Genomic DNA, 23,463 nt, shown 5'->3' with positions numbered 1-23,463 from the left:
GAAAGTGCCTCCTGTGTTGTCAAGCGAGTTCAGGGAAGCTCGTGACAGGGAAGCCCGTGACAGGGAACCATTACCAATGGGCTAAGATAGGTCAACCATAATAAGTGGATTCAACATCATGTCTCAACCTAAAACCTTAAGGCATTGGGTTCATGAGTCCCCCCACTTATATACTCTTTACTTAGCTCATTACCAACCAATGTGGGGCTAATCACACTTAAATATCTCATCAATCTCCCCCCTCAAGCATGAACCCACCATTGGTGTGCTCTCCCCAACCGAGTTCCCCAGGCTCAAGTACTTAACTCGCCTCTAGCCAATTACCAGGTTACCCCAACCTGTCAGACGGGTCGAGAGGAGAGCCTGTGGCGGGGGACCACCACTAATGGGCTAAGCTTGACCAAGTATATCAAGTAGGTCCGACACCACATCTCAACTCAGAACGTTAAGGCTTTGGGTTGAGACATAGTGTCAGATTCACTTGGTGGGTGACTGGTCTAGCATAGCCCATTGGTGATAGTTTCCCACAACGGGCTCCCCTTGAACCCGCCTCACAGTGATATCAGAGTCGGGTTGGACTCGAACTAGCGAGGCGGGTTGAGTACTTTGGCCTGGTACTCAGTGTAGGAAATCTTAGATTTATGCGGAAGCGGTTTAGGACCTAGTACATTGGTATGCTTACTGAATCATCCTTGTTTCACAATTACCTTTCGGTGCGCAGGTCTCGTGTAGAATCTTCCTTTGTAGGATTCCTCTTCACGAACAGCTCACCTCAGCACGAACAAAGCTGGACTGTGACAGATCTTCCAAACTATCTCTCGAGGAGAAAGGGGAAGTGTGTGGGCACTGATTAGATTCTGAGCTTGCCTCTTTCTCACAAAAAGACCTGGGAGGCTGATGACTTAAGAGGTACTATTTATATGAGTTCCAAGAAACCCTAGCTCATTGTGCTCTAGGTTCCTTGGGCTCTTCTCATACTAATAACCCATTTGGGCTTTAGTAAAAGAGCAAACCCAACAATCTCCCACTTGCTCTTTTGGATACAAACTTGAGTCGTATAACCCAAGATCATGTAACCCATAAGTCATCATCTATCCGAAAAATACCCCATCCCTTATCTCAAGCTAGCTTGGGGATCTACCATCTGTTATTAATCAAGGCTCCTGATAATCAACGAATGATTATCTAATTCGGTGCTACTCCACTAAAAGCCCGAACTTGAACTCCAAGATTAACAACACTTATAACATGAATATGCATCGCCCCTTTGTAGAATGTCTATAATTGATTGACAAGTTTTCTGTAACTCAATCAATTATTTATTCCCTTGACTATGATAGTTTCTCTGATGGATTACATGCACTGGCCAGTGTCTTTAATATCCAAGTACCGAAACATATCAAGGGGGCATATCCTACAAATTTCATGTTGTTTATCTCATAAATACCGATAATCAAATAATCTCACTCCCAAAATACCGAGTTATTGGATGTCAATAGATCGAACCTCACCCGTTGGTAAATCAAAGAATGAAAACTATTTGATTACCTATTTATAATAAACTCAGGATTAAGAGCAATCACATAACTATAGTTAACTGGAGATTTGATACCTTATGACAGAAAGAACAACCTTAATCAAATCTCTCCTTGATTCTTTCAATGTGAATGTTAATTCACACCAATATTTTACAATGATTCGGACAAAATCATTTCATAAAATATTGCAGCCTGAATAAAGTGCCCAACTTTATTTAACGGTTGTGACTCCATTCATCAATTGTGAGATCCTATGATCATGTCCTCCATGAACGTATCCATATGATCATATACTCCACAATTTGATCCGGACCTTTATGTTTGTAAATAGTGCGCAAAATAAATAAATAAAACCTTATTTATGAAATTTAGAAAATGATTTTATTGTTTCATCGTCTTATTCCAAGAGCACAATAAAACCAATAACTCTCACTTGCTTAATGCAAGTCTGGGATCCTCTTAAGACCCAAAGAAGTAACATTCCTCTCGAACTCAAGTTCAGGCAAACTCTTAGTAACTGGGTCTGCAAGATCCACCTCTAATGTTATCTGAGTTTAGTGAAAAACTCATAGCTCGAGGTTGATTTTCTTGAGTCAATATCCACTTGAAATAACTGAATTTTTGAAAACTCAGCTTTTCAAGACTCCCACTAGAATATACCAGCATATAATCTCTCGTTCTCCAAAGATACTTGAGTACATGCTTAACAATAATCTAGTATTCCTCTAGGTTCAAAATGGTACTATCTCACTACTCCCACTACGTGACAGATGTCTGGTTTAACGCCCAACATGATATGCGTGAGTCTACCTTTGCCAAAGCATAAGATATCTTGTTCATGCATTCTTCCTTCTTATAAGTCTTTGGTCACTCCTTAGGAAGATGAATTCCACATCTGAGAATTATAATTCTTCTCTTAGAATTCTCATGTTGAATTATGGGTTTTGTCAATGTAAGTAGCCTGAGGTGATGCCAACAACTTATTCTTCCGGCCTCATAAGAGTTTTATACCAAGAATATAATTGGCTTCCCCAGTACTTCCATACCAAAACGCTAACTTAGCCAACTCTTTATGCTTGATATTACCTCCACATTGTTTCTAATAAGGAGCATATCATCTACATAAAGTACCAGAAAAGCTACTGTCTTCCGTTGTATCCTTTACATACAAATACACATCATTCATCAAGGTTCTCTCAAAATCAAAATTTTGATAACCTGATCAAAACTGATGTTTCAAGACCTGGATGCTTGCTTAAGTCTATGAAATAGACTTTCACAACTTGCATACCGTGTGTTCCTACTCATTTGCTATAAACCCTTTTGGTTGTTGTATGTAGATATCCTGACATCCAACTCCCAAAATGAAATCTCATAATTGAGACTTATAGCAACTAAGAGAATCTGGATAGACTCAAGCATGGCGTCTGGCAAAAAATGCCTCCAAGCTAGCTTTGAAGGTTTTCACCTTTCTGTCCATCCTCTCTTTGCCTTTTATATTCACATGCACCTTGTGGGTTTTATCCCTCTTGGTGTCTTTACTAGGACCGAACGGAGTTGAAATACAAGTATTTCATCTCATTGTTCATAGCCTGAGCAACACTTGATTAACAACATCTTCTAGTGCATTATCGTAACTAGTAGGATCAATATCACTCAACAAGAGACAACTTGAGGGTTAACAAGGTTCTCTCCCACTACGAATGTACTGCACTAGACCTTGTGTATTTATAGGTAAAACAAAGAGTGGGTCAAATGATGGATCTTCAATTTCTTGAGGATCCGCTTATCCTTGATATTGTTCCTTTACATGTGATACTAATATTTCTACTAGTTTCACTTATATATTATCATGTCGAATTTCCAATCATGGTTCTCTTGTTTGTTCACTTAGAGATATATCTATCCCCTCTTGAACAATCAAGGGAACAGTGGATGAAGCTTCTAGAGATTCTGGAAATTCTTGATCTGAGATAAATCTCATCAAGAATAACCTAACTTAAGAGCTTATAATTTCTTATCTAGTCCTCCTTCAAGAAAATCACGTGAGTGCTCACTTAGATTATCTTGTCCTTAAGACTAAATAAGAAATCATCCCTAGTTCTCTTAGGGTAGCCAAAAGATATGCACTCTTCCATACAAGATTCCATCTCATTTGACTGTTGTTGTAGGACGTGTTCCGTAGCACCCTAAATCCGAATATGGTTTGATCTGGGCTTGCACCCTTTCCATAATTCTTTAGGTGTCTTTACAACAAACTTTGACGGAATCAAGTTAAGAAGGTACATTTCCTTCTCTTAGGCATCTCCCTTGAACAACATTGACAAAGATGAATAACTGAACATGATCTTCACCAAGTCTAGAAATGTTTGATTTTTGCATACAGCAACTTCATTCAACTAATGCGTTCTTAGAGTTGACAGTTACAAAAACTATCCCCTCTTAAATCAGGTAAGACCTGAACTTACCAGACAGGTAGCCAACACTTTAGTCAGACCAAAGTGTTTTTGATTTGAACACCTACATGCTTTTCTGCCTCAGACTAAACCTCTTGGAATTTCCAAAAGCTTTAGACTTATGGCGCACTTGGTTCATCTGTCCAAATCCAGAGTAAACATTCATATAATGAAGTACTCATCACCTCTTCTGGTCTGAACACTAATTGGTCCACATACATTAGTATGTACCAGTTCCAGTTGAATAGTTGCGCAAACTTTTTTGGCCCTTGTAGGATTGCTTGGCCACTTTACCTTCCAAATAGGACTAACATGTAGCTGTTAGTTAAAAGATTATTGAACTTTCAGTCCCTCTTTTAACTAAAATATGTTTCCTACTTGAGATAATATGACTCAATCACAAAGGTCAAAGTTATGTTTCATTTGAAACTTTTATTTCTTTGGTGAAAGTTCTTGTTCATCATCATTTCCATTCAACATAACAAATTTAAAAAGGGTATAGGACATAGGTAATAAAGACTATTTAAACAATATACCAGAACAAAACAAGACGAAGATGAACTTAGAAATGTAACTGAGGAATCAATTGCATTGTCAAACCATGTTTTGACCAAAACAACTAACAAAAATTGAATTCCTCTTGAAATCCGGAACAAATAAACAGTCACTCAAAACCATAGTCGTATAAATAACTTGTCCTACTGCAAATGCAGACACAAGTTTCCATTTTCAAGCTTAAAATATCTATGTCCATTGCTGACAGGTATACCATGTTTGAACTACTACAAAGAGTAACAAACATAATTAGTGATTTCTGAATCAATAATTCATTCACTAATCAGGCCTTGATATGCCCATGTCAGGTTCTTTTCATCACCTCTGGGCAATTTGTCTTTCAGTATCCCTTCAGTCTGCACTTGAAGAACTTGCCTTGCGGCTTCTTCATAGCAACTGGTTTGACAACTGATAACCAAGTCATTTTGTTCTTGTTACCACCCTTGGGTTTCCCTTTGGATTTAACAAGACTCTTAGCAAAACCTGCACCGACTGCATTCTGTCTAGCAGAGCTGCTAGACGCAGCAAACATGTCATTAAGAGTCTGAAGCATTTCTGCTCCACTCTTAATCATGTACACTTGCTTCTGCAAGTATTTGGAAAGACTGACAATAATATAGTAGCGAACTACCATATCTGCCATTTCCTAATCTGAGAAATGCATCTTAGTTTCCTAAGACGCATCCTCTGCAGGTTGCTATGGCCCTCGCATTGTCAGAACAAATTTTAGCTTCTATGTTTTAGAACAATATCAAAAAATTTGCTTTTCCCTTATTCATAGTTTGTACCATCTAGAGGTTTTCGACTCAAAATCATTTCTAAGATATTTTCTGAAAAACATATAAAGCACACAATTACAAACAAATAATGCAATAAACAAACGAAGTGCGAGTAGATTCTCATAACTACTCTTGTTTATTGTTAACAATCCTTCAGTTTGTATTTACAAGGCTTACGATGGGCAAATCACTTGTAAAAATCAAAATTGTTATTTGGGCCTTCAGTGCCATTGCCAGAGCCTCGATGGGAGGGTTAACAATTTTACCAAAGTTGAACGTAATTAACCATTGTTTAATTTCAAAATTATCCTTAGTGTCTGAGCATTGCCGACGATGGGCCGTACAATACTTTACTAAAATTTTGAAATTATTAAGATTTAATCTAGTGAAATCTGATTATCCTTATCCGATGGGGCTTCAGCGATAACCATTTCACTAATAAACCCACAAATGGAGCCCACAGGTTTTAAAATTAATTAATTTTTAAAACCTTCCCCCATTCAACATTTTTGTTTGAGAATTTTCATAAGCCCTGTCGAATTCATTGTTTAATTACAAAATTATCTTTAATAACTTAGTATTATCGACGATGGGCCGTACAATACTTTATTAAAATTTTGAAATTATTAAGGCCCAATAAAATCCAATCATGCTTATCCGTTGGGGCCTCACATGATTATTTTATTGATAGGCCCATAATGCGCCTGAAGGTTAAATTAATTTCTTAATTTAAATCTCCTTCAATTCAACATAAGCAACATTTTCTAATTTCCAAGAATTATTTAATTGAGAGTATCCTTTGTTTGATTTCAAAAACTATATAAGTAAGAGCGCCGATAAACGTGCACTAAGCTTAACATAATTTTGAAAGCATTAAGATCCTGAAATTCGGTCACTTTACGTCAGCGTGTGCTCCAAACAATCATGATACATGAATGTTGTATGCAGCGTGTGCTATTCCATGACCATTTCAGAAAACCCACAAATTACTCGCAAAATAAAAGAATTCTCTTAGGAAATTTTCTCTAATTATTTTTCTAGATTTAAATAATCCAAATAGCTGACTTAATTATTAATCTAGATTGCAACAATCATAATAATTATCATTTATGAGGATAATTTGAAATCAAAATAATTTTCATAACGATTATTTGTCTTGATGTTAATTATCCAAAATTAATTAATTCAATTATTAATCTAGATTCTTAATAAAAATCATAATAATTATTAATTAATTTCTTAGGATGATTTAAAATCAAAATAATCTCATAATAACTATCATACTAGTCGCTGAAGACATAATAGCTATTATGTTCATGCAATCATACAAGTTATGCAACAATATGGCACCACATATTCTATATGGCATGTTATCGCAATAAAACATGTTATCAATCATATAATTTATACCAATCAATAAAAGCATTAAATAATAAATCATAATTACTTTAATCCATGGCCTTCTTATTTTAAAGAAAATAAAAAAAATGTTAGAACTTTGGAATTCAACTTTCGCCTAGCCCATAGTATCTGTCTCAAGCCCCTTTAGGGTTTCATGGGCCCAAAAGCCTAAAGACCCAATCCTTTGGCGAGAAACCCTAAGACGCGAAAGAGGAACCCTAGCCGTCAAGTCTGCCGCGCCGTCATCCGAAGTCAAATCAGGCCGAAACTCAAGGGGAAGGACCGACACATAGAGACGAGTGCACCGCCGCCAGAACCACTCAAAAAGGTGGCCGGACGCTCCCTCACTCTCCCATTCTTTCCGGAGAGTGGCGGCCACTCTCAGCCTCTTGTGGAGGCGCGTGGTGGAGTGTGGAGTCTCCGATGGCGGTAATCCACCCACCGTTGCGTTCATCTTTCTGTCCTCTTTCCAACCATATATAGATCGCCCCATTCCAAGATCGGTAAGTCCTCGAAAAGTCTCCGACAGTGCTGACTGCGCATCTTCCTCGCGATTTCTCGATCTTGAACTTTTACAAAATATTGAAAAAAAGACACAGAAATTCCAAAAATAAACAAAAACAGCAAGGAAGAAACCTAATCATATGGGATTAGCCTCCTTGTTACAAATCGAGAAATACACGAGAGACCCTAACCATGGATTAAAGCATTTTTACCGATTAAAATTTAAACTTTTATGAAAATGAATTATAAAATACACATGCTAGATTCATACCATAATCCTAGAACCCTAGGTGCCACATTTTAAGAAGCAAAACTAATTACATGAACAGTGAAACTAGATTCACATACCAATGTACAGCCAAGGCTCTGATACCAATTGTAGGAAATCTTAGATTTATGCGGAAGCGGTTTAGGACCTAGTACATTGGTATGCTTACCGAATCATCCTTGTTTCACAATTACCTCTCGGTGCGCAGGTCTCGTGTAGAATCTTCCTTTGTAGGATTCCTATTCACGAACAGCTCACCTCAGCGCCGCAGCACGAACAAAGCTGGACTGTGGCAGATCTTCCAAACTATCTCTCGAGGAGGAAGGGGAAGTGTGTGGGCACTGATTAGATTCTGAGCTTGCCTCTTTCTCACAAAAAGACCTCGTTGAGGCTGATGACTTAAGAGGTATTATTTATATGGGTTCCAAGAAACCCTAGCTCATTGGGCTCTTCTCATACTAATAACCCATTTGGGCTTTAGTAAAAGAGCAAACCCAACACTTAGCTCATGTTACCATACACACAGTCACACAGTGACCCTCGGCTTAATGCTTCACAATCTCTCGAGCTTGCTTTCAACATCGCTGAACGGCTCAGAAAGAGTAGGATCAGATCTGAGCAGCCTCTTCCCTCCCTAGGACTGTAAATGGCTTTGTATATCAACAATATGACTTTGCTCCTTTTCCCTTTAAATTTATATATGCACCCAACCAACAATGTTATCATTATACATGGACGACATGGATCATTTAATTAGCTAGTAAGTTTGTATTGTGTAGTTTATTTGAATGTGTATATTGCGAAGTATTGCGACTGTATTTTGGAATTATTTGCGTGGATATGCACTTGACAAACAGAATCCATGCGGACAAAGAACTAGACTAACCTTGTACTTCTACAACATGAATCCTTTTCTGATATTTCGATGCGTGTCAAGCTTTTTTTTTTTTTTTTTTGATAACATGCGTGTCAAGCTTTTATATGATTGGATTGCGAGTCACAGATTTTCCGTTTTGATGGTACGATATCCGTCAATATTAGGTTGTCTTCAAAGTGATGTTTACATGAGGCTACACCTTGGCTTACTAGCTAGTTCAATATATATTTTGTGAAATTTATTTAAGAAGTTAGTTGAAGTATTAATAAATATAAATGTTAAATTAAAAGTAAATTATTTATTATATATATATTATATATATATATATGAGAAAAGTATTTCTACAGCCACTTTAGATAAAGTTATCTACACCCACCACTTTTAATTATGTTCTCTCGGGAGAACATAGTTATAACACTAAAGTTGATTTTTTTTCTCTCTCCGCGCAAACAAGTTTTGAAAAGTAAATGAGGAGAAAGAAAAAATGCAACTTTAATATTATAACTATGTTCTCCCGGAAAAACATAGTTAAAAATGGTGGCTGTAGAAATGTTTACCCCTATATATATATATATATATATATATATATATATATATATATATAGTTCGCTTTTTCTGCCGTTACTGCAGATAAGTTATCTGTAGTCAGCCCAATACGATGTCATTTTGGAGCGAAAATCGTGGTATTTTTGTAATTTTAAATTATTTCAGGTTATTACTTATTATAGTCTTTATAATTATAATTTTTTAATATTTCAATCCCAAAACGACATCGTTTTGGAAGTAAATATAGATAATTTATCTGCATTAACTGCAGAAATATTTATATATATATATATATATATATATATTAATTCCGAAAGTATATTAAATGTTTCTGAACTAATTTCGATATTTATTAATAAAACTTCTTTAAAAGGCTTTTGTTAACATGGATGCCTGTTCAGACAAAAATAAAATTTTATTAAAAAAATACAAGCATTTAATGTTTTGAAAATTTAAAGAAAAAATGTACCCAAAAAAGAAAATTTAAAGAATTTTTTTTGTCATTCGTAAGTTATTAATAAAAAATAATGAATACTATTTTGATTCTTTAGCAATAACAAAGTGATACACTTTGTTGAAAAAAGTGCCGAAATCTCATTTTGATAAAGTAATCTAGCTCCCGCTGGATCAGCATTACACGCTGTGACTTTTGGCATTTTTTCTTTTATCAAAGAGTGGCATTTTGATTCTTGTGTCCTTCGAAAGGAGCATTGAGCCTATTTTATGATTAAACCTCTTCATAAGAAAGACCTATACTCCTATACTTTTATTTTTAAGTAATGTTATCCAAAAAAAATTATCAACAAATGATTAAAAAGGTTTTATAGAATATTACACATATTGCATGAATAACCTCAAATGTTAAAATCACATCACGAATTATTTCAATATCAAATCCCGTTTAACAATATATATATCGTGGACATTTAACAACATGCCATCATAGAATTAATACTGGACACCTACCACCAATAAAAGCTATTCACTCGGAATTGATCACTCCATTAACATTTTTTTTAAAGGGCCTAAAGCCCATCAGAACAAGAAACAAGCTCAAACAATAAGTCCAGAAGAAAGAGAATCAAAGAACTTGTGATCTAACAAAACGCCGAGTGAGAAGGTGATTCACGAGCCTGTCTGTATAAGAATTTGCTTCTTTAGACACACCATAGTTTAGGCAGTCAAGCTCGAATTCGAGTTATTAGATTCTACTAACGGCCAGCATTAATTCCTGGTACAAATTTTACAGTGGATTTTCCCCTATTTTTTAGACGTGACGCTACTAAACATCAATGCTGGTACTTTTTTTTTTCGACCTTATGAACTTTCATCGAGTTATTTGGTAAGAAACAATCTAGCATCTCGATATCGAGTCGTAAACAGTCTATTTTTCTTGGGAGTGGATCCCACGTGAGAGGATCCATTTTCATTTTTCTTTAAGTCTCCAATTTAATAATGCTCCTGAAAATTAATATTGACCAACGACAACTTGGTAAAAAATGTGTTTGGACGCTGTAATTTTTAATCCAAGATATCCAAAATATTCGTGCGAGTCGATTAAGATTCCTATTCAAAAATAATATTTCAATTTGATTTAGATTTTTGTAGAATTGACGTTTTAAAAAATAATTTATGTTTAAAATGAATTTTAAAAGTAAATTTATTTCTTGAAACTTAAAAAAAGTGTGATACCCGCTGTCAAAAAACACATGCGGCGGTAATTTTTGGGATGAGGATGAAAAAAAAAAAAAAAAGAACTGTGACCAAAGTGTGACTGTTCTTCAATTTTTTTTTTTTTAAATGCAAGCTAACAGTATTAATTTTTAATATATTACATGGACAAGTTTGTTGGTATTATAGCGAACTCAATCACGATAACATGTGGCGTGTCAGGTGACAAAATACAAGTGCATTAATTGCAACTAAATTTACTGCATAAAATAACAAACTTGTCCACTTGTCGTATTGACCAATAACACTAACATAACATTTAGAGTAAAAAGTTAGGAAATAATGACATTTTGATCGCTGTTAAAAAAAAAGATAGGATAAGGGCGAGTTGAGGCGAGGGTGGCGTAAGAATAACGAAAACCGCGCACGCGGTAAGGAAGCGCTTTTAAAGCACGCGGTTTACCTATGCGAAGCGCAGCAGCGAAGAGAAGAAAGGTCGTTAATTCCTGTTTCCGAGTTTGAAATTGTTGAAGTTGGATTTGGCGTTTGATGGAGTCTCAGCCTCAGAGAGATCGCAGGGCAGATGCTCTTGGAGATCTTCGTGTCCTTCACGATGAAATCCTCTGCACAATTTTGGAACGACTCACTCCACGAGATGTTGCTCGCGTCGCTTGCGTTAGCAGGTAAAAGCTATTATCTATCATCTCTTCGTTCCTCTCTATGTAATGCTCCTTCATTATCTGCGTTTCATATTTCCTTCTTAATTAGTATTGATAGGATGTAGAATCTGGATGGATTGTTCTTCATCGTTTCATTCAATTGTACTTTGATGTTTTACTTCCTCACACTAGTCAGCTAGCTTTTTTCTTGGCGATAGTATAAATTATATCATTCACTTCGGGTAGTTATTTGTACGATTCTTGTGTGAGTAAGATTGGTTAAGCAACATTACTTTAGTTATTATAGCATAACTAACAGTTTTCTTTCTTTTCTCCGTTTTCCTTCTTCTTCTTCTTTTTGTTTGCAGTGTAATGTACATACTGTGCAATGAAGAACCACTGTGGATGAGTCTATGTCTAAAAGAAGTATCTGGTTTGCTTCAATACAAAGGCTCTTGGAAGAAAACTGCCCTGCATAAGTATGTCTCTCCCCATGTGCAATTTCTGGTTCTGGAATTGATTTATTATCATTTTTTGGTAGTTCTTTTAGTTTTCTATTTGATGTTATAGTAATTGAAATTGGCATTTTGAATGCAGTGAGAATCTGCCGGACAAATACAAAGAGTACCATCGAGGACCTTTATATTTTGATGGTAACGGTTCTGATTCTACAGGGTTCTTATCTATCTTCTAATTCTAGGAAAACTTAAGCTTTATGCTTTTAAAATATTACAAGGAAGATTATAAACCACTGATATTCACCTTTCTGCAGGGTTCAACTCTTTATTTTTGTACAGGAGATTATACCGGTGTCATACAACATTGGATGCATTTTATGCAGATAACGGGAATGTGGAAAGAATAAAAGACATCTCATTGAAGGACTTCTATAGAGAGTATGATGCGAAGAAACCGGTACAAAGATAAAAGAATTTTTAACAGTAACCTACATAATTTTTTTTGCCTCGTGACGGTTCTGTTCCAGTGTCTGTCTTTGAGCTTTCTTACCAATAAAATGAAAGTATCCTTTAATTCTTTCATTCCGTTGTTTCTTTTGTAAGAACAGGAACAAGAGTTTTTTTGACATCATATGTATAGTTGAATACATGTTTGCAATTAATCTCTGTAGCATTTGGGTAGTGGTATTGTTTTTCTCCAGTTTTTTTCTTGCTAAGGTGGAAGATGAGAGATGAGAAATTAGTATCTTTTTAACTAAATGGTTCCTTAGCAGACGATGGTACTCATGTTGTAGTTGATGCTATGTGTTTTAGGTATCTTGGAACTCATCAATTCTGAATTAGCAATTGTTAATGGTTTTATTTTGATTGAAATGGAATTTTGATGAACTACACATCTCAGGTTATGCTTACTGGATTGGCTGATACATGGCCTGCCAGGCATAAATGGACAACTGATCAGCTGTTGCTAAACTATGGAGATGTAGCATTTAAAATTTCTCAAAGGAGCTCCAGGAAGATCTCCATGAAGTTCAAGGATTATGTCTCATACGTGAAAGTTCAGCATGATGAAGATCCCTTATATATTTTTGATGAAAAGGTGCTTGTATTGAGATATTCATGTTTCAATAATGCTCGGCCCTGCCTCCCTGCACCATCCCTTCCCGATTTCTTGTTCTTCGAATCTGAGAGTTTGGGAGTTCTTTTAACTTTATTTAACCCTCGTACAGTTTGGCGAAGTTGCACCTAGCTTATTGAAGGATTATTGTGTGCCTCATCTTTTTCAAGAAGACTTCTTTGAGATTTTAGATGCAGATAAACGACCATCCTATAGGTGGCTTATAATTGGACCAGAGAGATCTGGTGCCTCTTGGCATGTTGATCCTGCTCTTACCAGTGCATGGAATACTCTTCTTTCTGGCCGTAAAAGGTAAAAAGTTAAGCTGATTGACATGGAATTTTTTTCTCCGTTTTGGTTGTGTTGCATGTAGTATAGTTCATGGGAATTGGTAGGCATCGTTCTTAGCATGGGAATCAGGGGATTATTAAGTTAACATCACGGCAAAGTTGGCGAGGGCTTGAGGGATCACTGCTTGGTTCAATTATTTAACTTAATTGGAGTTGTTCCTTAATGATTCCACAACAAAGAACATGAATTTTATGCAATTTGGTAGTTAGATTTTGTGTGTTAGTGCTTAATTCTGTTTCAAATAACTAATGTTTAAGAAACAATCTTTCACTTGCATTTGATAGGTGGGCATTATATCCTCCAGGAAAGGTCCCTTTGGGTGTGACAGTGCATGTTAATGAAGAAGACGGTGATGTCAATGTTGAGACTCCATCATCACTGCAGGTACTACAATGTTGCAATTGGAGTGATTTATATATCGTTATTTTGGTGGTATATAATTATAATCAATAATCAAGCCAACTTTATTGTGTCTATCTGTTGATGTGGTTACTGTTAATCACATATCTGTTTGTTTACAGTGGTGGCTAGACTTTTATCCTCTTCTTGCTGATGAAGACAAGCCAATTGAATGTACACAACTACCTGGAGAGACAATTTATGTTCCAAGTGGTTGGTGGCACTGTGTTCTAAATGTGGAAACAACTATTGCTGTCACACAGAATTTTGTGAATTCCAATAACTTTGAATTTGTATGTTTGGATATGGCACCTGGTTATCATCATAAAGGAGTTTGCCGTGCTGGGTTGCTTGCTTTAGATGAAGATAATTATGAAAATCTCAGACAGAACATGTCATGTAATGAAAAAAACTTAGGCAACTCCGATTTGTCGAGGAAAGGGAAAAGAGCCAAAACTCTGAAAGATGCAGATGATCTATATTATGAAAGATCCATAAATGGTGCATCTAGAAGCTATAATTTATGGAAAGATGGATTTTCCTATGATGTAAATTTCTTATCCATGTTTTTGGATAAGGATAGAGACCACTATAATTCCCTGTGGAGTTCCGGCAACAGTATTGGTCAACGAGAACTAAGAGAATGGTTATACAAGCTTTGGATTCAGAAACCAAAAATGAGAGAGCTAATATGGAAGGTTATTTTCTTTTTATATGAATTCATTCTTTGAGTTCCCAAAGTTACATTATCTGATTTTATGACCTTTTTCTGTTTATATATGTCTAGGGAGCATGTGCTGCACTAAATGCTGGCAAATGGTTAGAATGCGTATCAAAAATTTGTGCCTTCCACAATTTGCCCCCTCCCACTGATGATGAAAGGCTTCCTGTTGGTACGGGTAGCAATCCTGTGAGTTTTTATATATGAAGTTATTAATTTTGACTTATTTGTATTCTCCAGAAGATTGCAATACATCGAAATTTCTCAGGCTTTTGTGAAACCGTGAAAGTATTTGGTCCTTAGTGTCCCAAACAATATTTGAAGAAATGAATATAACCCGCCATTGCCTTGTAATTATAATAGACGTTAGAGGGATCGTTCAGAATGACTTTTTGGTTCAGCTGAAGTGTTGGTGCTTTACTGAAAGAGTCTTACCCTCTTAAGAGATGAGTTCTCATGCTGATTCCTGAAATATCCTCCCTTGCTGTACTTTATCAATATTTTGGACCTGTATTTAGAGACTACCTGCAATAGTGTTGGGATCTACGAACTAGTTTTACTGCATGGTACCTTGTCATATAACATTGAGACTAGGAGTTTACCTTTGTAGGAAGGAACTTTGATAGATGTTAGAATAGATCTAAAACATCTCATTATATCTTGATTGTATCTTAGGGTAATTTCAATAGTGTAATTGGAAACTTCTCTTCTATCTTTATTTGCCTTTCTAGTATCGATCACACAAAGGAGTTGGTTGTAAGATAATTTGTAAACATTGTGGGATGGTGTCAAAATTTTTATTTGAATAGTTTTGTTCTTATTTAGACATTAACTCGCTAGTGGTTACAATAACTTGGTTTGATTTGCTGATGTTCCTTTTTTTTTTTTAAACTTGTAAGAAAACCAAAAACTGGATTTTACTTCTCTCTTTTTGTTTTCTGAAACTCTTTTTAAGGTTAAAATCCCAAACAAAAAGCTTGCAAATGTTGGACAATGGACAGCATCCAGCCATTATCATTTCTTTGGTATATACATTTCTCCAAAAACTTGGAAAGTAACACTCAACTGAAACCCATGGAAACAAAATGATAGAGCCATGGCTCAGAATGATCAGTGAGCCAAAGAAGAAGGCATTACTAGTATATTCTCGAAGACCACTTCAAGTCAAGGCCCTAATGTATTTAGGAGGGAAGAGGTGGGTTGACTGTGTGAAGCGAGGGTAAGTTAGTTATGGTGAGAGAAAGTTGATCTAGTTAAAAGGGAAGGTTTCCCTGAGCGTTGGTTTTTTTAGTTCAGCTGCTTCAGCATATAGATTGGGGACTAGATTCTGCTCTTATACTGCTTCATTCTGTATTTTTATTCCATCACAAAATCACATTACAATGCTCCCCGCCCCCTCCTCCCCCCCACAAAAAAAACCTCTGGGCTTTTTTTTCACGGCTTTGGACCAGAAGATCTTTGATGAAGATGAACTACTATATCTGTTTTTATTTTTACTGCTGTAAGGTACTTAGTTTAGGTCCTTTTATTTTTTCTGCCATCTGAGGAAAAATAGAAATAAACTCTTGGATCACCATTTGGCACCTCTTGAGGTGCTCCACTAAGCATCAGAGAACTGAGAGAAGAGTATCTTGTTGAAGGTGCCTTAAAGAGGCAAAGATCCTGCGCCTAGCCTCAGCAATATGCGAAGCGCCTGTTTCTTTCAAGATTAGATGGGTTTTTAGTTGTTGTTGATCTTTTCACCCTATCTTATAAGTTCATATCATTGTTGTGTTTCCCTTCCCTCTAGTAAGCATTAATATTGTGACATGGTTTTTGCACTGCTATAAATATGAAATCTAATTACTTAGCTGTGTTTCTTTAGGTTCTATGGTTGAATTTGGGCATGAGAATGGCTTATAGTATGATCCTTCATTATCTAATAGAGTAATAGACTTTGTGGAGTATGAAGTCTCTCTCTAACTCTGGGAACGTTGTCCATTCTCTAAATAGGTATATCTAGTGGGAAACTCTGTTGTTAAGATTTTTGTCGAAGGAGGACTGGAAGCTTCACTTTATGGTTTAGGCACAGAGGTACTTTATCAACATTTTGTTTATATTGCATCTGCTGTACAAATCTACCTCTAATATTGTATAATTTACAGCTAGAATTTTACAGTCTGCTGCATGAAGTCAACTCCCCTCTCAGGAAACATATTCCTGATGTTTTGGCCAGTGGGATTGTTTATCTTGAAAATGGATCTTATACCAATTTAACTTGGGATGGAAAAGGAGTTCCTGATGTCATTGCCGAGAGCAATCTTATCAGGAAGAAATGCGATGTTGATGGTTTCTCATTTGGGGTATGGAGCAAGAAACAGTTAGAGTATAGGAATGCTGGAATGCTGGTCGATGGATCAGTTAGTGGTCACTCAAGCATATGGCCATATATGATAACAAAACGATGTGAAGGGAATATGTTTGCAGAGTTGTAAGTCTTAGCCTCGTGGTTTATTAATAATTTCATCACCCAGATTAGCATTTCAAATTGCTAATTTTAAGTAACATAGTTCTCTTTTCTGAATCTTATTGATTTTATTTTCGTTCTCTTGCAGAAGAGACAAACTATCATGGGAAGATACAACAAACTTGGCCGCCTTCTTGGGGGAGCAGCTGCGCCACCTTCATCTTTTGCCACATCCTCCTTTAAATATTTCATCTTTCTCTGATGCTGATCATGAATTTAGCCTGCCTGAGACCAATGGTTGTATTGCAACTGTTAATTATAATTCAAACACTGCAGCAGAATGGGGAGTCTTCACCAGAACCTTAACAAAGAAGAGGAAGGATGTCTCAAGCCGTTTGACCAAGTGGTAACTTTCTTCTCTAGGGCTCTCTGATTTCTTGTTAAAAGAGTAGTTTGAATTTCATGATATGTAAGAAATGCACAGTAGGAAAAACACCATCTTTTTTATGCATACAATTGTCAATCTAATGATCTTCTGAGCACTTTGAAGTTTAAAGTTCAAAAGGAGTCTATTTATTAAATTTTTATGACTTTTCCAGCTTAAAAAACTGCCAATTTTAGTAGCTCTGTTTATCTATTATTCATAAACTGTCTTTTCATTGTACTTTATTCATGCATGATAATTGTGTTTCGTTTGTTGCTTCTGCCGATGTGCTTCTGTAACATGCTAGTTTCTATGATGAATGATTGTGTTGACTGTTTTTTATTTGTACGATGGTCTCTCATGCTTGTAACTAAAATTTTGTAGGGGAGATCCAATTCCTGGCAAACTAATAGAGAAAATTGATGAATATATCCCTCCTGATTTTACTAAGCTGCTAAATATAACGGAGGTTTCTTCTAAACTCGTACATTCCGAAATAATTTTTTATTAATGGATATGCTTGAGTAAGTTTAGTTTTCTAAAATCCATGCAACTTTTATTGACTTCAGAATTTTGCAAGCGGTGTTTGTAAACCTTGTTCCTGGATACACTCTGACATTATGGATGATAACATTTACATGGAACCATCAATGGTTTGTTCTACCTCCAGTGGGAATAAAGAAGATACTGCCCTGGTGGACAATGGTTTTGTGAGTAACTATGATGAAGTGAAATCCTGGTGTCCAAGCTACATCCTTGATTTCAGTGATATTTCGATAGGTCAGTAATTCTCCCTTCCCATCCGTTCTAAGAATTTTCATCCAACTTCTGCAAGAATGCTCATTTTTATTAGAATTGACTTATATTGGAACGTTGTTATGATAAGTCGTCATAATTTATCAAGTGCTTTCAATATCTACTGGAATTTTTATTTATTTATTAATCGGTACAGTTGAACTGATGTTGCGTTTTCTCAAAAACAAGAATACGACTATGTTATTAACCCCAAGTACTATTTAATTTTCCTGTGGTTATGGCTTCCTTTCTTCCTGCACCATTTTTATGGTTTTCAGGCTAATGCATGCTGTTCTGCGCGTAGTAATCATCATTAAGATTTTGCTTGTTTAATTCTTGATCTGAAGTGATTGTTGACCTTGACATGCATATTCTTGGCAATTTAGGAATAATTAACCAGTAGTTTGTTAAGCCAATTAGTGGTTACTCATTAACCACTCTTTCAACATCATTAACCAAATAAGTGGTTAATGGTTCTTAAACTGGAAATACTTTAACCAATAATTCCTTTTGTATAATTTTCCCAAAATATTTTTCTTTCTAATTTCTATGGTGTTTTCATACTTTCTTTTCATTCTTTTGTAACCTTTTGAATCAGTCGATTGGGATTGTCTGTCTCTTTGTCAGCAAGTTGTCTCGTATGCATTAGTTATTGTTTTACCTTAGTCTGATTTGTCTGTCTAATCTATTTATAATTAATTGAACAATTATTTATGATTGACTCCGTTTTATTTGGGAATGGATCCTCTCATGTTGAAATTTCACATGAGTAGGTCATGTGAAATTTTTGTATCTATTTCTTTCTTTATATGTATTAAATAGGTGGGGTCCAATTAACATTAATGCAGATAGAGATCAATGTTGTTAAAACGTAGAGTCTACGTAGAAACGGTAGGAGTGAGTAGAAACGTAAAATCGTAAAACGTAAACAAAACGTAAGAGTTTACTATGAACAAAAAAATAATATATATATATGTATATGGGAAAAATATTTCTCCGGCAACTTGAGATAAGTTTATCTCCGGCCATCCTAAAATTACGTCATTTTGTTTATTTATTTCCTTATATTAATTGATTCACCTTTAAATGGTTATGATTCTCTTTTTTTCTCTCTTCCTTTATCACCATTGATCCATCTTTGTACGGTTATGATTTAGTTGCCGGAGATAAAATTATCTCAAGCAGCTTGAGAAACGATAAGCCCTACGAACAAAAATAACTTATCTCAAACTTCTTGAGAAATATTTTTCCCATATATATATATATATATAAAATACACCAATATATAGAAAGGAATTATAATTTATAATTAGTATATTCTAACAATGTTTTTATTATATAGAATGGTATTATAATATATAATTTATAAAACAACTTTCACCCAATGTTTTTAGTATGGGTTTTATGTTTATCATGTAACATGATATAACATCATTTTCCTACACACACATTAAAGAGGTGGAGTCCACATGTTTTTCTTTCTCTTTCATCATTCCACTTTCTCTCTCCATTTTTGTGTGTGTGTTGGAAACAACACTTAAATCATGTAACATAACACTAATAAAACCCTTTTAGTATATTCTAACAATTATAATTTGTAATAATTAGTAGTAAAAAAACTAAGAAAGGCATTCATGTAGTAAAAAAAGAAAAAAAGAAATGCATTCAATTAGGTGATAGTCATGTACATGTATATAGAATGAAATATAATTTTTTTTCTAACCATTTATGTCGGTAGAAAATGCTAAGAATATAGGATAAGTAATAACAGCAGTGAAAGCGAAAAGATGGAAAGAGGCATACTTTTAAGCGCAAGATTAGGAAAAACTAATGGACCATTGAAAGGGATGCTACAAGATGGGTGCTTGTGAACAAGTGCAGTGACTATGATAGAGTTGAAGGCAGAAGCACAGCAACACGAGCAGAAGCACAGTGCAGCACTACAAGATAGATGGTGATGTCTGCAGCGCTGCAACTGGGCGAAGAAGAAGAACGATGCAACTGGGTGAAGAAGCAAGGACGACAGGGATTTCTTTTTTTTTTTTTAGAACTGAGTCGACTCGGTAAACTCGCCGAGTCAACCGAGTTTACCGAGTTGACATTACGTTTCAACCGTTTCGACCCAGATCCCGTTTCTACTTCCGCTTCGACACGTTTTTGGTCAAAAAAATGTAGAAACGTCCGTTTTTACGTTTCGACACTACGTTTTGACAACCGTGAGAGTAGGGTTGGCAAAACGGGCCAACCTGGCTCGACCCGACCTAAACCGCATACAACTCGAAAAAAACGAGTCGGGTTAGAGTTGGCTCGAAAAAAAAACGAGACAGAAAATCCAACCCGGCCTGAGTTGGGTTAGGGTTGGCTCAAAAATATGGCTCCTGGGTTGGCTTGAAGAAATAGCTCGCGAGTTGGCTCAAAAATTGGCTCGCGGGTTGGCTCGAAAATTGCTCGCGGGTTGGCTCGTTTTCAGCCTATTTAAATGAACCTGTAGTATTAATGCACCAGCTATGTGTGGCTTCCGTCAGCTTAAACAAAGGGTTACAAAATGAGAAATAAAAGCAAAATATTCTAGTTTCGAATTTTCTTCACAACAAATTTGCACCAACTTTAAGAAATAATCAGAACCACTTGCTACCACTTAACATGAGAGGATCTATTCCTGCTTTATTTAAAGCACCTCTTAAACTCTTGGCGGAGATATGTTCTAAAAGTAACATTGCCGTGAAAGTATTCTAATGTTATTTCTCTTTGGTGTTATTTTAGCCGACTTTTTTCATTTATTTTGCAGGTGATCCTATTTTTGACTTGATACCAATTTATTTGGATGTGTTTAGAGGTGATTCGAATCTCCTTAAGCGATTTTTAGAAAGCTACAAACTTCCTTTTGCTAGTAACATATCAAAGCCAACAGAGGGTGGTCAAAAGTTTGGCCGACTTTCATATATTGCTATGTAAGTAACTGTCTCCATAATTCTCTCGCATAACTAATTTTTTATCAACTCGAAGTATTTCAATTTGCATGTATTGGTTTATCTGGAAATATGAAATAATCTAACTATAAGTCAATGGAAGTCATTTGCTCTCCGGAAAGGTTGCTAAGCCATAGCTGAGAAGATGGATGTCCATTGCCCAATCAGGATGATTTTTAGTACTTCATTAATGTCAATAATTTTTCACGTTGCACCGCCGCCTTTACAATATTTCATAAAAAAATTTAGATAATTCAGAATTGAAACTCAAAAAGTAGTCTATAAATGCAGATCAATGCATCCCAGTTCTTGTTGATAAATTGGTAATTGTGAATTTGTCGATCGCATGTGATTTGTGAAAAGCAATGAAGACTTTGTTCTACATGCATATGAAATGATTTGGGTTGCCTTGATGCAGAAAATCAACTGATCTTTGTACGGCCAAGAATTACAGACTTTTCAATTGGCCAATTATTAAGAGTATTACCTTTACTGTGAGTTAAACATTAGTGTTAGAAGATACAACCTTTTGTGCCTGCGCAGAAAAAGATGTTTGCCTTTGTCCCCGCCCTTCATAAACTAAACAGTTGTTGAAGTAACTCAATTGGATTTCTTCATTTTCTTTTGCAATTGTAGGTGCTATTGTATTTTGCATGATGACAATGTCTTGGGAGCTATTTTTAGCATATGGGATGAACTGAGATCAACAAAGTCATGGGAAGAAGTTGAGCTGACAGTGTGGGGGGAGTTGAATAATTACAAAGGTTTTCCTTGACCATTCGCTGCATTTAAATGTTTTGGGAACCTGATCGCATGTCAAAGCCCCGGTGATAAATATATGTTTAACTTGTCTAGTAGCCAACCAAAAAAAAAATGAAAGAAAGAAAGGAATTTAACATATCAATTGGTTGCCTGTTAGCTTTTTTGTTGATTGTATTGTTTGAGAATTCGTAATAAAGCGTTCCCCTGCTTACAGTTGATGCAGTTGTGGAGTTACTGCATTTTTTTCCTTGGCTTAAATAAACCCAGTTGAATCACAATTTTCTTTTTATAAATTCAAAATTACATTTTATTTAAATATATTCTGATAGATATTCCTTATTTTGTCCTAGAACTTATTATTGAAGTGCATTACTCTCTATGACTGATAGCTCCTGGTTTTTCTTATTGGGGAAGATGGTGTTTGATAATGTCATATTGTCAGCAATTATTTTTGCAAATAATTTTTTTTTTTTTTTTGATAACAGCAAATAATTATTAAGTGTGTATTTGAGTGAGCGCTTCCATTCTTGATTTGATTATTCTAATTTTGTAAAATTAATTTTAGTTAAAAATGGATTCGAAGTGAAATGATTTATGTTTAGATGGTTTATCTAAAGTTATTTTGATTAAATTAATAGTTTGGATAATTATGACCATAATGAGACTTTTAAACTTGTAATTGCTGAAATGATTATAAAGTTTAGGGTTTTGGGGTTAGAATATTCTTATACTACTGTAAGAATAACAAGTCTTACACTATATCTTCATGGTTGATTTTTATGCATCTAATGATTAAGATTTATTGGATTTAACTCTTTAATTAATTATTAATTCTCAATAAATATCTGCCGTTAGATGCATCAATAGTTAAGATTTAGTGTAAGATTTTTTATTCTTATATAAGTGTAAGTTGATACTATCCCTAAAGTTTATATTTCTTTTCGGTGAATAAAAAATTCTATTACAAAGAACCGGCCAGAAAATCTTGGAGCAAGACGGGAGATTCTACTTAGAGGGCAGAGTTAGAAAATTGACAGTTAAGAATATGACTGAAATACTCAACACAAATGTTGATTGTGAAAGAAAGTATGAGATTCTTGTGCTGTAATAAGATTCTTTAGCCAAATTGGATTTTAAAAGTAAGTATTCAAACATTATTTTTATAGTTCATATTTACTTGTTTGAACTGGAATTTCGTTGGATAAATACCAAACTAAGCACATGCTTAATCATAGAACAACAGTTTAGTATAAGAGGTAACAAAAAGAGCTGTTCCGGATATACACTCGGACGGGCCCATTGGGTTTAGGTTCAGGGTTTAGGCCCATTTAGAGAATTTAGACTCCGCCACCCAGATAAGGTGTATTCGGCTTGGGTCGAAGCCCATAGACCTGGGTCGTGGGGACATATTGCCTCTGATTTCCATGATCATCCCCATAACCAAACTACACTAAGGCCACGATCACTATGATAATTGTATCACAAGGCTTCTATAAATATATAAACAGTACCTAAGGAGATAACTTCAGTCACATTGCATTCAACCATGCACACCAAGCCATATAAGCATTATCTCATACACTTGAGTCTTATATTGTGATACCAGTCCAATCCATATTCAACATAACAGTATAATTGTTACGATTCAATTACAAGGTATGAGACTCGAGTCCCAATTAATTATATAAGTGACTAATATAGGGTTTATAAGAACTCTCCTATTTCTTAAGCTGGGGTGAAATTATCCAAGGTTTGTATCAATAATCC

At 35.4% G+C, this 23,463-nt stretch overlaps 1 protein-coding gene across 5 annotated transcripts; it reads left to right on the top strand.

Annotated features, from left to right (window-relative positions):
- The first annotated feature begins 11,081 nt into the window (after window positions 1–11,081).
- On the top strand, window positions 11,082–21,935 carry LOC133298154 (lysine-specific demethylase JMJ21). 5 transcript variants are annotated; one of them, XM_061497397.1, is made up of 16 exons: window positions 11,082–11,278; window positions 11,623–11,733; window positions 11,852–11,907; window positions 12,027–12,169; window positions 12,614–12,811; window positions 12,942–13,141; window positions 13,465–13,564; window positions 13,702–14,277; window positions 14,367–14,489; window positions 16,293–16,373; window positions 16,445–16,770; window positions 16,895–17,152; window positions 17,555–17,639; window positions 17,740–17,950; window positions 20,754–20,916; window positions 21,571–21,935. In XM_061497397.1, exons 1-16 carry the CDS (start codon window positions 11,145–11,147, stop codon window positions 21,707–21,709), a joined length of 2,904 nt encoding a protein of 967 aa, XP_061353381.1. In that variant the 5' UTR covers window positions 11,082–11,144; the 3' UTR covers window positions 21,710–21,935. The 5 variants fall into 5 exon arrangements, with proteins under 5 accessions (XP_061353381.1, XP_061353382.1, XP_061353383.1 ...); XM_061497398.1 differs by having other exon boundaries at window positions 11,623–11,737; window positions 11,856–11,907; XM_061497399.1 differs by having other exon boundaries at window positions 11,252–11,278; window positions 11,852–11,878; window positions 12,096–12,169.
- The last annotated feature ends 1,528 nt before the right edge of the window (window positions 21,936–23,463 follow it).

This window comes from Gastrolobium bilobum, unplaced genomic scaffold (genome assembly GCF_033153095.1).
Source record: "Gastrolobium bilobum isolate Gb01-03AN ecotype WA unplaced genomic scaffold, APGP_CSIRO_Gbil_v1 utg30227, whole genome shotgun sequence".
Classification (NCBI taxonomy): Eukaryota; Viridiplantae; Streptophyta; class Magnoliopsida; order Fabales; family Fabaceae; genus Gastrolobium; species Gastrolobium bilobum.
This window is presented reverse-complemented; position numbering and strand designations above follow the sequence as displayed.